This window comes from Lepisma saccharinum, chromosome 17 (genome assembly GCF_977018435.1).
Source record: "Lepisma saccharinum chromosome 17, izLepSacc3.1, whole genome shotgun sequence".
In the NCBI taxonomy this organism is placed as follows: Eukaryota; Metazoa; Arthropoda; class Insecta; order Zygentoma; family Lepismatidae; genus Lepisma; species Lepisma saccharinum.
This window is the reverse complement of record NC_139245.1, coordinates 32,614,495-32,630,183: the sequence shown is the minus strand read 5'-3', so window position 1 is coordinate 32,630,183 and position 15,689 is coordinate 32,614,495. Positions and strand designations below refer to the sequence as shown.

The window sequence follows — 15,689 nt, the reverse complement described above, 5'->3', positions numbered from 1 at the left end:
TCACCCCTCATTTGGGGATCTTCTTGTGAGCAGTGAGCTGTACATATAGAAGACATCAATTTTTCACAAAAAGTTAAAAATGTTAAAAAAAAAAAAAAAAAAAGGCATCAAAATGCATTTTCATCACACTACCTGTTCATCAATGTGTCCTCCCCTTGATTTGATGACAGCTTTACATATGCGTGCCATTCTTGCTGTGAGTTTTTCTAATGTCTTTGTTTTCATACCTTCCCAGGCTTCCAGTAGACACTGCCACAGCTCCTCCACAGAGCTTGGGGTCCTTGCTTTTGCCTTCCTGTCAAGTTCCTCCCACAATAGCTCAATTGGTAACAAATCAGGTGATTGGGAAGGCCAAATCATTGACTGCAATGCTCCTTCGGCTTCCTTTCCTGCGACATATTGCTTACACAATTTTGATGTGTGTAGATCATTATCCTGTTGTAGAACAAATCCTCGACCAATTAATCTTGTCCCGGATGGTACGGCATTGCGTGAAAGAATACGATGATACTGTTTCTGTTCCAGTGTTCCTTGCACTCTCACTAAATCATCAACCATATTGTGTGTACCACTGACCCCACAATAACTAGTCAGTAGGCTGATGCAACCACTCACAATCAGGAATATCATTGCAACGTTGAAGATTAACATAGCGAAAATGTATTAAAAGACAGTGAGAACTTGTTAAGAGCATACCGATAACAGAGGAGAATGTTTATAGAAGAGGACTGCACACTGATATTACATTCATTCGATAAATAGATTAAAATTTCCAAAACATATCAAAACACCTTTAAAAACATTCTATAAATATCAATAGTGAAATTCCAGCACAGTAGTGTCACCTGGTGTCACATTTTAAACTTTACTTTCAGTGAATTACAAATTTTTACAGGTGAGTCTAAACTTTCTGCTGCTAGTGTATATATTGTTAAAAGTGTGTTTTTGCATCACTTGTTAACAATTGTGCATATAACTGGGGCATTTGTTCAATTTGAAACAATTGTTAGCACAAGTTCTTTATGTACGTAAGAATTACTTTAACTGATGATTATCCACAAAGATAAATTTCTTAAAATAGTATTAATAACTCATGAATTGTTAATGCACTTTTATGAATACACTGTAATGCAGGCCCGTATTGAGAATTGATCTGCAGGGGGGCTCACTAGTTATCAGGGGGGGGGTGTAAACCAAGTCCAATTTTCATAAGTTTAAGAGTATTAAGTGAAGGTGGATTGAATTGACTTTATTGCTGGGCGAGTTTCAGCTGTTGCTGGTCTACCACCTAATCCCAAAAAGTACAGATTAAAATAAAAATGAAATAAAATTCAAGATTACAAAGATATTGAACAAGAAAGTACAATAAAATCCCATACAATAGAACAGTGTAAATTAAAATTAAAATAAATTTCAAAATTACAAAGAAATTATGTGGGTATGGGGGAGGGGGGGAGGAAAGTTACAAAAAATTTAGAAATATCATACAAATACTACATTTTTCTATATCTTTTAAAACATCGATATTTAAAGTGTTGACTGCTACTGAAATACTCCCTTACTGCACGCACTATACTAATTTTGATGGAACAGATATTTATATCACACAAGAAAGAAATGCACAATATTCAATCATAGTGCCTACAATATATTCCACCCCCGCCCGAAGCAATGAAACTCCCCTCCGTTCCGAAAACTTGGGAGCTGTTGACCTTTGACGCAGAGGCAATTTGCATGATGACTTTAAAGTCACAGATTGCAACAGGGACATCAAAGGCACAGATAAAGATGCTCCCGCATGAAGGAACTTTCTAGAGTCTAGAGAAGAAATACTTGCCGCTACTCTTTATAAATAAATTAAACAAATGTATTAGCTGTCGTTCATGTTCTGTGAATTTTATATTTCACCAAAGTTGTGAGCAAAATAATATCTGCTGGCTACATTTTCACCCTTCACTGCAAACAAATTACACAAAATAGTTTTGCCTAATGAAGGGTGCTGACGGCAGTGCCAGGGGGGCACCTTCCCCCTGTTCCCTGCTTGGCTACGGGCCTGCTGTAATGTTAATGCAGTATAACTGTGTAATGGAAGAAGAAAATGGCCTTTTCTTATTTTATAGTGTCTTTTTAAGTGGTTTTAGTGCCTATAAATCTGCACCTTATTTATTAACATTCAACTGTAGTTTGTTTGTTGAGAACTACGGAGTTCCTCTACTGTGTGTTTTATATTTGGAAGAAGTAGTTTGTTTGAGCCCGTCATAGCAATGAATGCTTGTATCATCAGCATACCAGGCAGATTTTGCTATGGTTAGATTTATTGGCGAGTCATTTATGTATATCACAAATAGTGTTGGGGTCTAGTATAAATCTCCGGGGAGCCCTGCATGATATTTTATGTTGCTGTACATGTTTATTTTATTTGTGTGTGTGGGGGTGTTTTTTTTTTTCACTACCATGCCTGATCTCTACTACTTGGATGGGTCATTCCGTGCCATTTCGACCAATTTTGAATTCATTTGGTCACCTCACCATTTTTAAAACTATTAATATTTTAACCACTAATTATGAAATCTTTCAGGTGTTCAAGATCGACATTGATTTTTTTTTTCAGGCTTGCGTTTGTATCTGGCAGCCATTTTCAATCAGTGGCATGCGGTGATTTCAGCATTTTCAGAGCTTTACGAAAATCCTAACTTCTGTTCTATAATTCCAAATGTAATGATTCAAAAAAACATTTTCTTCCAAAATAAATAATAATCTCTCTTTTTCTTTATTACAATGTTTGCTTCCAGGTTCGTAGTTTCCATGCTATACTACAATAAATCGGATATTTTTTTTTTACATAATTTATTTTGGAAGAGAATGGTTTTTGAATCATTACATTTGGAATGTAATTGTGGCCGCGGTGGCTCAATCGGTAACGCATATGACTACCATGCTAAAGGTCCCAGGTTCGAACCCTGGCCAGTTCAAATCCGGGAACTTTTCTAACATTGGAAGTGTGTCCGGCGCGCACCCAGTGTTGAGTGGCATGGGTACCTGGGGGGTAAAGGCAGTCAGGGGCATGGTGCTGCTCACATCACCCCCCACTAACGACCGGATCAAGAAAGTGAGGGGGCATTACCCACACACCCCATATACTCCATGGTGTGGTGCTAAGCACAGGGGTGCACTTTGCCTTTTTTTTTTTTTTTGTAATTACATAACAGAAGTTACAGCGATTTTCGTGTAGGTCTGAAAATGTTCAAATCACTGGACCCTTCTGATTGAAAATGGCTACCAGATCCAAACGCAAGCTTGAGAAAGAATTTCAGTCGATTTTGAACACTTGAAAGATGTAAATATTATTTTTATTATATGGCGTACGCTTTTAGAAGGAACATGAGTTCAGCCAATACGCAGCCAGTGCTGTCCCGCTGATGCCAAACCAACTGCTAGCAGAAGGAAAACAGAGAATTTGTTGTGTCCAATATTCAACTCTTTAAACATAATGCATGCACGTAATATATTTGAGTACAATGAAATATATAGTAAAGAATTCTACACAGGCTTATATCATATCACAGCAGCATATAAAAGAAACTCGTACCTGAAAGAAGTTTGAAGGTAAATAGAGGAACTACAAGGTCATCATCATCGCTCTTGTTTCTGTTTTCTGGCATGTTTCCCAGGAGATTTGAGTAAGGGTTCACCTATTTCTGTGGTAGATACTTTACCCTGTTTTATAATATGCAACACAGTGTGCACACATACACCACACGCTTTATCCGCAAGTTCTCGACTATGAGAAAACACTCTTTCAGCATGCACTTCTTCAGACGCCAATTCCTTGAAGTAAGAATACACTTTAAAAATAAGATTTCTGTCTTGTGAAGGTAATATTTTACCCTTAGTGCCTGTACTACTAGTACTAGGTTTCGTGACTGACATTATTAATTTGATTTGATTTGCTTTATTTTACTTTGCTTTTCTGTCACTTTTGTCTAATGGCGAAGATGGGAATGAGTGATGATATGATGAAATTGATAAATGGACATTCATAAACATCCATGTCCAGACTGGGATTCGAACCCGGGACCCCTTGCATCGTAGCACGATATGCTAACCACTGCACCAAGGGGGCCAGTGCGGCATTATTTAATGTCACTCACGGAACACACACTATTGCACAACTATGGAACATAAGGGCTGTATTGCACAGCATGCTATGATGCCAGGGTTCTCTGGTTCAAATCCTGGCCCAGGCATAGGTGTTTGTCAGTGTCCCTTCTTCAATTTCATCATATCATCACCCATCCTCATCTTGGCGATTAGCTAAAAGTGTCAGAAAAGTGAAGTAACATAAAATCAAATCAATCAATCAATCAATCAATAAGGGCTGTATTGAATCCTCTCAACTGTTCTTCATGGCATACGAGTATAACTATCTTACACCGCCCTTGTTACGAAAACGCTGAACTCAAACTGACTTAAATGACTCACAATGTTCGTGAATGCCCACGACAATGAAGGGTCATTGTGTATATTCAGCCGAATTTGACACCCATACATTTACCAAGACACAACAACTCAGCGGGGTCAACATGGTGGCTACGAAAAAAACAGACGGAACACGGATGGAAAATGAAAGGGTCATTGTATGTGTGTAGAGACGTGTTTCTTCGAGAAACGTTAACTCCAGCTGTAGGTGACAGAAATTCATGGGACTTGGACAGTCAGGTTCAAAATGTTGTGTCCCATCTTATGATGAACCTTAAAGTGGCGAGTTTTATGAATACTTCTTACGAGCAAGAAAAAATACAAAACACGGTGTTTAACTTGCGTGCCGCAGTTTTGTAACTGTACAACGTTGCACTCCTGCCACTGGCTGGTCACCAAGGACAGCTCTCAGTAGCTCTGCCCGATATCGTTTTGGAAAATGTGTGTCGTATAATAGTGTGTGATTTGATTGTAGATGACAGTCTCAAGATTTTTTAGAATGTGGAGAGCGGTGATGGCGATGAGGGGGAGATGGGGGGTCAGTTGCCTCGTGCTGGTACCACTTTTTGCCCCTGCACTGTGACTTCTTAATGTCTTGTCTACTAGAGAAAATAAGCCCCCCCCCCCAATTTTGGCAACCACTCACTGCTAATGGTGGAAGGCATGTACATAACTAGGACATAACTTCCATCCCATAAAAATAACATCCAGGACTATTTCGATGAATAACTTACATTTGGGAAATCACAATTCATGTTCATTACCTAGCTTGTCAGGACCCAGGAGGTTGAGTGCTCACACTAAGGGAATGAAATTTGGGGTTGTGTGACTCAAATAATGTAATATTTCTGCATGAAATTTTGGCAAGTCATTATATTGTGGCACCGTTATCATAATAGAAAAACATGTAGAGGAATTTAAATGGACGAGGTAATTTCCTTCCATTCCTTTCAAGCATTCTTTTTTTTTTTTATTCTGAACCCTAAAAGGAAGACAAAGATTTATGTATGTATTTATTTCTTTGGTTATTGAAGATGTTCTTGTTATTACTGTAACAAAACACACAATAGGCATGTTTTTGTCACATTGCACTAAATTACACTCATAGCAGCACACTTTTTTTGACTACATTTGGTACTGAATATCAGGGTGATCAAAGCTACAATCCTCATGCTCTGATTAAAAAGTCAATTATTTGTATTATTGTTTGTTCTGACAATTGTCAAAACAACCTAATATTCAGTAACCCCACCTCAAGAGGCTAAGTAACGTTGCTCAATTGGGTAATGTGTAGCTTATTTTCCTGAACAAACTGTGCTTTACAGTAAAGAAATAGATATGGCCCAAAGGCAGAAGTGCTAATAATAAACATTGCTAAGGTCACAATTCACTTCCTTATGCAGCATTTTTTTTCAAGGTGCAACTTGACTGACATTATTACTTTGTGTATGATCTTTAATAATTTTTAGTCAAAGTGATAACTTTTCTATTTAATATTACAAAACGTGAAAATGAGTGCGTCAAAATTGCTTCATGTAAATTACACATCACTTCAAAATTCGTTGACTACAATTTTTGGGGAAGTGTAAAAAGCCGATGTCACATGATGTCCAGGCTATGCATTTTGTGCATCAATTTATCAAATTTGGGTGCAAGTTATGCACATTAGTGCAAGTTCAGAGGTTTACAAAAATATTCTGAATATTTTTTTGTGGTGGGAATGCTCCCCTTGCCCCCACCAAGTTACATCAATGTCGAAGTCTTCAATTGAACATGTAGACATATTACAGTTAGTTGTGCATTGACATATAACTAATGTTAAAATCTCATCCAGTGATTTCTAATGAAGGTCATTGGACTAAGTAATATAACAATGAACACAATGGGTTAGCAATGTGTGTCCCAGTAGCACAAACTTTTGCACTCTTAACACTGAATGTTATGTTTGATATGCAATGTCCAACTGATCAGAGGATTCAGCCCTATAATTAACACTTGGCTTAGTAACATAATCTTCTAATTAAATAAAATAATTATTTTAGAAGCTGCAGAACATTTTTAAGCGTGTGGTTACACATCCATACAGTTTTACCCAAGATGAAAAAAAAAATAAGAAAATGCGCATAATGCTTGATTTCTAGTTTCTGTCCATAATTGACTTTTTCATTGCAACAGTTTTTCAATTGGAAATCAGCATTATTGAAAATTGGACGTGTCTGAATATAAACCTTCTCATTTTTATTTTAGGCGAGTGCCATGGCAGTCGATTTTAGCGGTTCGTATGCACTTCTGGCAGGGTAAGTGTATTTGAACAGCACATAACAAATAGCATATAAATAAAATACAATTTCCTTTTTTTTTCTCCCTTTCATAATCATGTGGATGTTATGTATGAAGAAAATTAACAACAGATGTTCATTAACTGTCAACAAGGACATACACAGTGTTGAGACATATCTATTTTCTAGAATTTTCTGTGTGGAAGTTATTAGTATTGAATATTATCTCACTGGAGAAGGCTTTATAATGGAAAAAATCTGTAATGATTTACATGTTGTAAGCAATGAAAGTTATAATTGCTTGGCTTTTGAAACACATGAATATGTCAAAGTTCACTTTCAACTGACTACCATGTATGATCTTTCGCAGAGAGAATGCCTTTGAAAAATGGATGAAATAATGCTTCTACGTGAAAGAGATAAAGTATATTTTTGCAGATTGGTCACTGCCAATCTTATTTCAATCATTTTCTGACCTGCATTTCGAATGAAAACCAATATAATACATAATGAATGACTATGTTAATAATTAAATGGTTGAATTTTTCTGTAGTCGCAGATGCTTGGCTGTTGTCAGTTTAGACGATCCAACAGACACACTAAGGAAACTACCCAGACAAAGCAAATATGAAGTGGGAGCAGCAGAATGGAACCCAACTTCAGCTAATAAAGAGCTTAGTGCCATATCTGTGAGTATGTTTATTTTGTCTGTTAGATCTTTTTCTAGCTTTCCACATAATTTTTCTTTTATTAAGTCCTTGGAGGACTGTTTCCCTATGGAATTTAGTTTTAGTTTTTCACAAATTTCAGACCAGAATGTAATTTTTTGCCATGTTGTGGTACTTTTCAAAGAATTATTATTTCCAGTGTAGGCCTGTTAAAAATGGAGGCCCTAGGTTGAAGCCCCCTCCTTTCCCCTAGAAAAGTCCTGGCCTACCAATTTGTGCTATTAATGTATTCTGTTGTGAAAGCTCGTCTATGTACGTTGTAATTCTTTGTTTTGTTTCTTGTGGATGCATTATTAAAATTAATCTTTTGTTATAAGTTTCTTTGATATGATTCTTGGTAGGTTATCATGGGCCATGTTACCTTAAGCACTACTACCTCCTTTATTTTTTCCACCTGTAAGTCAAGGCCTCCCTTTGACGAAAAGGATAATATTAGGGCTGAGCCGATGCCGATGTATCAGTATCAGCTGATACCAGTGGTATCAGTATCGGAAAGGATCGGTTGCATTTCACTGATTGATACTGCAAAGTCTACAAAAATGCTGCACGACAATTTTGCAGATTCTAATTATCCAGAAAATTCTGCAAAGTTCCAATTTCCATTGATTTTCTATCAATATTATGTGAAAGAACTGTATTTTGGGATTACATAATTGGTATTTTTATACAGGGTGTTCCAAAATGAATATCGGGTTTTAATTAAGTGTGTATATTCTATTACATATACAATACAGAAATGAAACATACCTTAAAAGGAAGGGTAACTCAAACAGTTTTTTGTCACAAGTTACAAGTGTTCAATGTGGGACCCCCTTGTGACACTGCACACATCTAGTCTGTAGGCAATTTCTTCCCACACTGAAGCTAGCATGTCTGGTGTAACAGACTCCACAGCTGCATCAATCCTGCATCACAATTCAGGGAGGTCGGCAGGTAGTGGTGGCATGTATACACTATCCTTTACATGCTCCCACAAGAAGAAATCGCAGGGGCTGAGGTCGGGAGATCTTGGGGGCCATTGCAGAAGAGCCGATGACCGATCCATCCTTGGGAAAAAACAGCATTCAACCAATTCCGTACTTCACGATGAAAGTGAAGTATGGCGCTCCCATACCCGTGTCGTGAGCGATGTAAATTGGCACAGATTCGATCCCAACTTGTTGCCAGATGATGTTCCTTTTTTGCTCACGATCCAGTTGAGGGTAGAACCATTGCTGGAGCATGTCCAAATAAGCAGTACCAGTGATAATGTTTTCCACAAAGAAGAAAGGTCCATCCATACACTTGTTCTTTGGATAGACATTCACTTTTGGCGAATCCCTCATGTGCTGCACTGTTTGGTGTGGATTTTCCGACCCCCAAATATGCACATTATGCGCATTCACTCGTCCACTAAGATGAAATGAGGCTTCATCACTGAAGATCACACGTGTAAGAAAATAATCTTCCATGTCCAGCACATTTTCGCAGAAGTTGGCACGGGTCACATTATCTTCAGGCTTTAGGGCCTGTAACAGATGTAGACGGTACGGCCTCATGTGCAATCTCTTTCGTAACACCCTCTAAACAGTCGTGGATGACATTGACAGTTCTCGACTCGCCCGCCTTACAGATTTCCTGGGACTCATACCGAAACTTGCTCTGACCTGTTCCACTTGCTCATCTGGTAGACGTGGTCTTCCGGAGCTCTTCCCTTTGCACAGGCATCCCGTATTCTTAAATTGGTTGTACCATCTTATGATGGTGTTATCCGATGGGTGATCATATCCATATTCCTGCCGAAAAGCACATTGCTCTCCAATTGCTGAGTTACATCTTGCGAATTCCAAGACACAGAAGGCTTTACGCTCAGGAGTCATCTCCATCTTTGCTACTAGCACCATGCTGCGTCGGAGTTACAAAACATCACCTGCTAAGTATAAAAAAAAACTGTTTGACTTACCTTTCCTTTTAAGGTATGTTTCATTTCTGTAACTAACTAACTAACTAACTCTCTAGCTTTCTTAAACCCAAAGGTTCATGGCTGCAGCAACACAGGCCTTCCATCTTTCCTTATCTTGAGCAAGATCTATATACTCTTTTCCATCTCTACCGATTTCCTTTAGGTTCATCTCAACGTTGTCCCTCCATCTTCATCTTGGCCTTCCTATAGGTTTCTTACCATCAGGTTTCCCAACAAGAATCCTCTGAACTCCTCTTTCCTGTCCCATTCGTGCCACATTGCCTGCCCACCTAAGTCTTCTTGATTTAATTATTCTAATAATATCTGTACATGAATACAAATTATGTAGTTCTAACTTATGTAACCTTCTCCACTCACCTGTCTCCTCATCCCTTTTAGGTCCAAAGATTTTCCTAAGGATCTTATTTTCAAATACTCTCAATTTATGTTCCTCTTTCAATGTACGGGACCAAGTGTCACACCCATATAATACTACAGGCAAAATTACTGTTTTGTATATTTTAACTTTTAGTTTCTTAGATATTAAACGACAAAGTTTATGAAGAGAGAAGTAAGGTGCATTTCCTGAATTAAGCCTTACTTTTTTTTCCTCTTTAATATAATTTTCACTTGTTAATATTACTCCTAAATATTTTAATTTGGAAACTGGTTCAAACGAGTTGTTATCAATAATTAGATTTTGATTATTACCTAACACTTGGTTTTGGCCTGTAAGCATATATTTAGTTTTCTTTTTGTTAACTTCCAAACCTATCTCTTTAGCAGTTTTGAAAAATATTTTAACATTATTCTTAATTGTATTTATATCATCCCCTAATAAATCTACATCATCTGCATATGCTAACAACTGAGTCACACCATTTAATTTTAGTCCTTCGTTAGTTTCTTTTACCTTCCTAACAGCATATTCTAAGGCAAAATAAAGAGCAATGGAGATAATGCATCTCCTTGTTTTAACCCATCATGAATTGTAAATGTGTCAGACACATTAATACCCACACGAATTTTACTTTTTGTTTCACTGGTGCATACTTTTATCATACTAACAAGCTTCTTAGGTATTCCAAACTCTACTAATTACTAATATATTATATAATTTTTCTCTTTTGACCGAATCATATGCTTTTTTGAAATCAATGAATAGCTGATGGACGTTTTGATTATATTCCCACTTTTTTTCAAGTGTCTGTCTGATGTGAAAAATTTGATCTGTGGTTGATCTGTTACGTTTAAATCCACATTGATAATCACCTATAATTTCATTACCATATGGGGTTAGTCTTGTTAAAAGAATTTTAGATAATATTTTATATGTTATTGAGAGAGAAATTCCACGGTAATTATTGCAGTTCAATTTATCATCTTTTTTAAACACAGGAACAATTATGAATTTTTTCCACTGTTGAGGGATTTCTTCTTTATTCCATATTAATCAAATTAATTTATGAATGTGACATATTAATGAATTTCCACCATATTTAATTAATTCAGCTGGTATTAAATCAATGCCAGGTGCTTTGTTATTCTTTAGCCTTTTAATAGCATCTTTAACTTCAGTCAAGTTAGGTTCTGGAACTAAAGGTTCTACTGTGTGCACTTCATTTACTTCTGATTTATCTCCTACATGAACATTTAAAGGATCATAGTAGTTCTTCCATCTATTTAAATATCGCTTGGGTCAGCTAGAAAATCAGTCTTTATCTTTTATCAAGTTTACTTTAGGTTGCCACCCCTTTCTAAATTCATTTACACCTTTATATAAATCTCTGATATCTTTGTTTTGCTGTTTGTTTCAATTTCGTTAATTTTGCTTTTCAGTAATCTCTTTTTTTACTTCTAGACGTGCGGTTAACTTCTCGCTTTATTCTATTATAATTGCTTAGATTTGTATCATCAGAGTTATTTAACCACCTAAGTCTAGCCTGATTTCTTATTTCTATTAGATTATGACATTCATTATCAAATCATGGCTTACTTTTTCTTGGTATATGGTATCCTGTACTTTCTTTAGCTGCTGATTCTATTGCATTACGTATGTGCTCCCAATTCTTATTTACGTCTGTTTCATTTATATTTTCATCATCATTTAAATCCTGCAAAACATCAAATCTATTTGACAGTTTAATTTGGTAATCTTTCTTAATTCTTTCATCAGTAAACTTTCCTGTATCAAATTTTATAACTTTTAGATTTTGTTGTTTATGATTTATCACTGAGAGTCTTTCTCTTAATTTAGCAATTACTAAATAATGGTCACTGGCACAGTCAGCACCTCTATGTGTACGAACGTCAATTATACTAGTATGCCCTCTCTTATCAATGAGAATATGATCTATCTAATTATGAGTTTCACCATCTGGAGATGACCAGGTATATTTATGGATATCTTTATGTTTAAAAGTAGTACTTTTCACAATTAAATTCTTTGAGGTTGCAAAAGTAATCAATCTTATACCATTATCATTACTTAATTCATGAAGACTTTCTTTACCAATCGTGGGTTTAAATGTCTCTTCTTTGTCAATCTGTGCATTACAGTCACCTAACAGAATTTTCATATCATACTGAGAAAATTTATCAAAAACCTGTTCTAACTCTGCAAAAAAATCATCTTTAGTATTATCATCTTTATCTTCCGTTGTTGCATGTATGTTTATGAAAATAATTTTACACCACCTACCCTGTAAAACTGCATATGAAATCCTATCATTAATAAATTCTACTGTTTTAAGAGCCGAGATAATTCTATTATTTATGAAAAAGCCTGTTCCAAAATTATGATATTCAGTACCACCATAGGAAAAAGTATAATTTTTAGTTTTACAATTCCCTTCTCCTGGCCACCTAACTTCCTGGACAGCTACTACATCTAATTTATACTTAACTATCTCATTAACTGTACACTGAAATGCCCCAGGCCGGTAAATGCTCAGAACATTCCAGGTGCCTAATTTAATATCCTTATTCCTAATGTAGATCTTATCCTTAGTCCAGGGACCTTCCAAAGTAGTCCCCGCTCGGAGATCCGAATGGGGGACTATTTTACCTCCGGAATATTTTGCCTTGGGAACATCCATGGCCTCATATTGCTGTTTCTTGACATGTCTTTTTACAGTGCAGAGTTGTCAGCTCTACGCCTAACCCCCAATATGAATGGAGGACCGCACCTGTCGTTGGTCAGCGGATCCTTCGGATCTAGCTTGGAGGATCACATTGTAGTCCACCAACCATACCACACTTCTGCTGATTGTGAGACGCTCGTAGAGCCATGACAGGACAGCTCTGTAAATCCCAACAGAGCAAAATGTTGACCATTTCACTCTGTTGGTTGACTAACTGCAGTGAACAAGTCACTGGGCGATGAGGTCGTCACATTCCTACGCCTTTATAATGTTCATAAGCTGGTGTCATTTCATTTCTGTAATGTATATGTAATAGAAGATACACTTCATTGAAACCCCAATATTCATTTTGGAACACCCTTCATTTGATGGATTTTTTAAATATTAATAGCAAAACTCTGGTAAATAGATACTTATAATTGGAGTAGAATAATCACCCACTAATATTAACCAATATTTTGAGCAACTTTCGTTAGAATTTTGAAGTATCGGTTGGAATCTGTAAAAGTAACAGTATCGGTTCAAAGTGGTATCGGTTCAGTCCTAGATAATATACAGGGTGGCCCAGAAAAAGTAAATGACAATACTTGTGCATCCCACTGTACAAATCTCTGTATAATTTTCCAGAGCAACCAGAGAGTTGAGATACATTCTTGGCATGATGGCGACTTGGTATTAACCCACACACTCCGTTCCCATACCCGTGTCGTAAGCGATGTAAATTGGCACAGATTCGATCCCAACTTGTTGGCAACTTGCTCAATTGATACTTTCATCCATGTCTGGGACATGCGAGACACACGGAGACCTGCTTCGTCCTTATCTGCCGTGGGTAAGTGAACCTCTTATTACATTAATTCATATAATAATTATATTATTATTACTTTTCTTTCACACAGAATTAGCGTAGGTGCAAGTTCAGATTGTGTAATAGTTTTGACAAGTTGCATGGAGGGAGAGGGAATGCTAGATATGAGTGTGGAGGTGAGTTTGAAGTTTAGAGAAACTAATTTACTCCTTTTAAAGTTGCAAATGGTTTTAATTTGTGAGAAATTGTGAGTAGTGAGTTATGTAGTGGTATGCCCAAGCTGGGATCAGTGGGGGGGTCATAACCCCCTGTTTGGCCCAGAATTCCTAAATAAAGAACGTCAAAAGGCAGGAAAGTATGGACTCACTATTAAAAATAAATTTATATACAAGCCCTTCCCCCTCTTGAAATTCCTGAACACACCACTGCATGCAAGTGACTGTTATCATAAGTTGCTACATGGGAAATGTTTTATGTAAAGGTAAGGGAAAGTGTGGAAATATTAAGACCTAACAATGTAATGTATTCAAACTGTATAAATAGTAATTCTGTGTGACAGTCTTTAAGCATAATTCTAATGTTTTTGATTGATTTAGTTTATTTTACTTCGCGTTATGTGCCTCTTGGCTAATTTGCGAAGATGGGGATGAGTGATGAAATGGATGAATGGACATTCACAAACAACCAAGCCCAAGCAGGATTCGAACCCGGGACCCTTGGCGTCGCAGCTCAATGTGCTAACCACTCGGCCACAGGGTTCGGCTATACTTATAATGTTATGAGGATCAAACATGATCACCTAACCAACTATTGTAATCATGTAGGAATAGTACACAACTCAAACTTGGTCCTTAAATTCAAATTTTAAAGCTGCCAATAATTTTTGCTAGGCATGTTTGAATTCATTATTATTATGTCAAGTGTGTAACTGGAAGATTTAATAAGATCATAGAATCATTCAAAATTGGCGATGTAACAAGTTTGTTTTTATTATTTTTCCAATGAAAATTCAGTTTAACAGCAGCATAGAGGCTCACTAATTGATGAATATTAATATTTTGTAAGTTTTTTGTAAATTCATGTTTCAACTTTCAGCTGGTGCTACACAAGTTCGGTGGAACAGGCTATCTAGGCACCTCCTAGCAACTGCTCATGATGGTGATGTAAAGCTATGGGACCAAAGGAAGGGAACTGCTCCTGTACAGTATATAGCAGCTCATCTGGCCAAGGTTAGCCAAGTAATCATCCTCATCTGTGAAACTGTTCACCTGTCTCCATGATCTCTATAAAGTTTGATACAACTTAGGTTTTGTTGGTTTCTTGCTTTAAAACTCCAGATCCACTGAATTCCTAACAAACTCTTATTGTCTTTACTCCAGTGTGGATATCTATAGAGCGTCTCAACCTTAAAAGTCAGTATGGAAGTAAATGGAGTACTTCCCTCTCTAATACATGAGTTTTGCCAATAGCTCTGTCCTTCTCTACCACCGCTTCGTTGCCAGATGTTACAAAATTTACAAAATGTAAAAGTCATAAATTTCAAACAGTGAAATCATTATCGTATAGAGTTTTTATGCTCTATTTAATGATGGCATTATATAACCTGTCATAAATTAATGTGATCTGAAATTTCCATAATTATGCAATTTTGCAAAACGCTTAATTTTTTTGTAGTAAATACTTCAAAAACCATAAATATCAAACTGCTTGAACAACTTCACCAGTTTTTTTCTATGGGATCTATGGTGTTTGTAGATATGATATTCTTCGCCTGAGTGAATTAATTTGCTTACGAGGAGAGTTATATATGTATACATTGGATATTTTATATAAATCAACAGACCGTAACATGAAAAAGTTGGTTAGCGAGAAACTTTTTGGTTTGTCGCGATACATGTGCAGACTAAGCGAGAAAAGTGTTGACCATTGTTTGAAGTTATTTGTAGAATACATTGCTACCCCACATCACCTTTAGTTATTTCACAATCGTAGTTTGTTTACGCTGGCTGTCTCGCGTATCTATTTAATTGCGTGCCATCGAGGTTACAATTCAGTTGCAGGCAGATGCCCCGGTTCGTAGGAAGTGCAGTGTGCTGTGTTATAATTGTGGATTGCATGTAAGTTACATATTTTGTTTAATGATTGAAAGAGAAGCTGGAAAAAGAAGCAGTATTGGTAAACTTCGAGGTAAAGAACTCATAATAGTTATGCGCGTGCTAAATCATGTTTTAAAGTCAATGAATATGAGCATGGTGGTTAAGACAACGGCTGATGTTATGGAGTGTTCTGTACGTCTTATATATATAATAC

General features: G+C 36.6%; 2 protein-coding genes across 2 annotated transcripts in view; one reads left to right on the top strand and one right to left on the bottom strand.

Moving 5' to 3' along the window:
• The window catches only part of JMJD4 (jumonji domain containing 4), a 308,681-nt gene that overhangs the window by 161,406 nt on the left and 131,586 nt on the right, over positions 1 to 15,689 (bottom strand). The window lies entirely within an intron of this gene.
• Positions 1 to 15,689, top strand: part of Wdr59 (WD repeat domain 59) — a 58,920-nt gene that overhangs the window by 4,065 nt on the left and 39,166 nt on the right. Inside the window, exons 2-5 of the mRNA XM_083138671.1 lie at positions 6,727 to 6,776; positions 7,312 to 7,447; positions 13,199 to 13,403; positions 14,475 to 14,608. Coding sequence (XP_082994797.1) covers positions 6,727 to 6,776; positions 7,312 to 7,447; positions 13,199 to 13,403; positions 14,475 to 14,608 — 525 coding nt within the window. The remainder of the gene's footprint in view (positions 1 to 6,726; positions 6,777 to 7,311; positions 7,448 to 13,198; positions 13,404 to 14,474; positions 14,609 to 15,689) is intronic.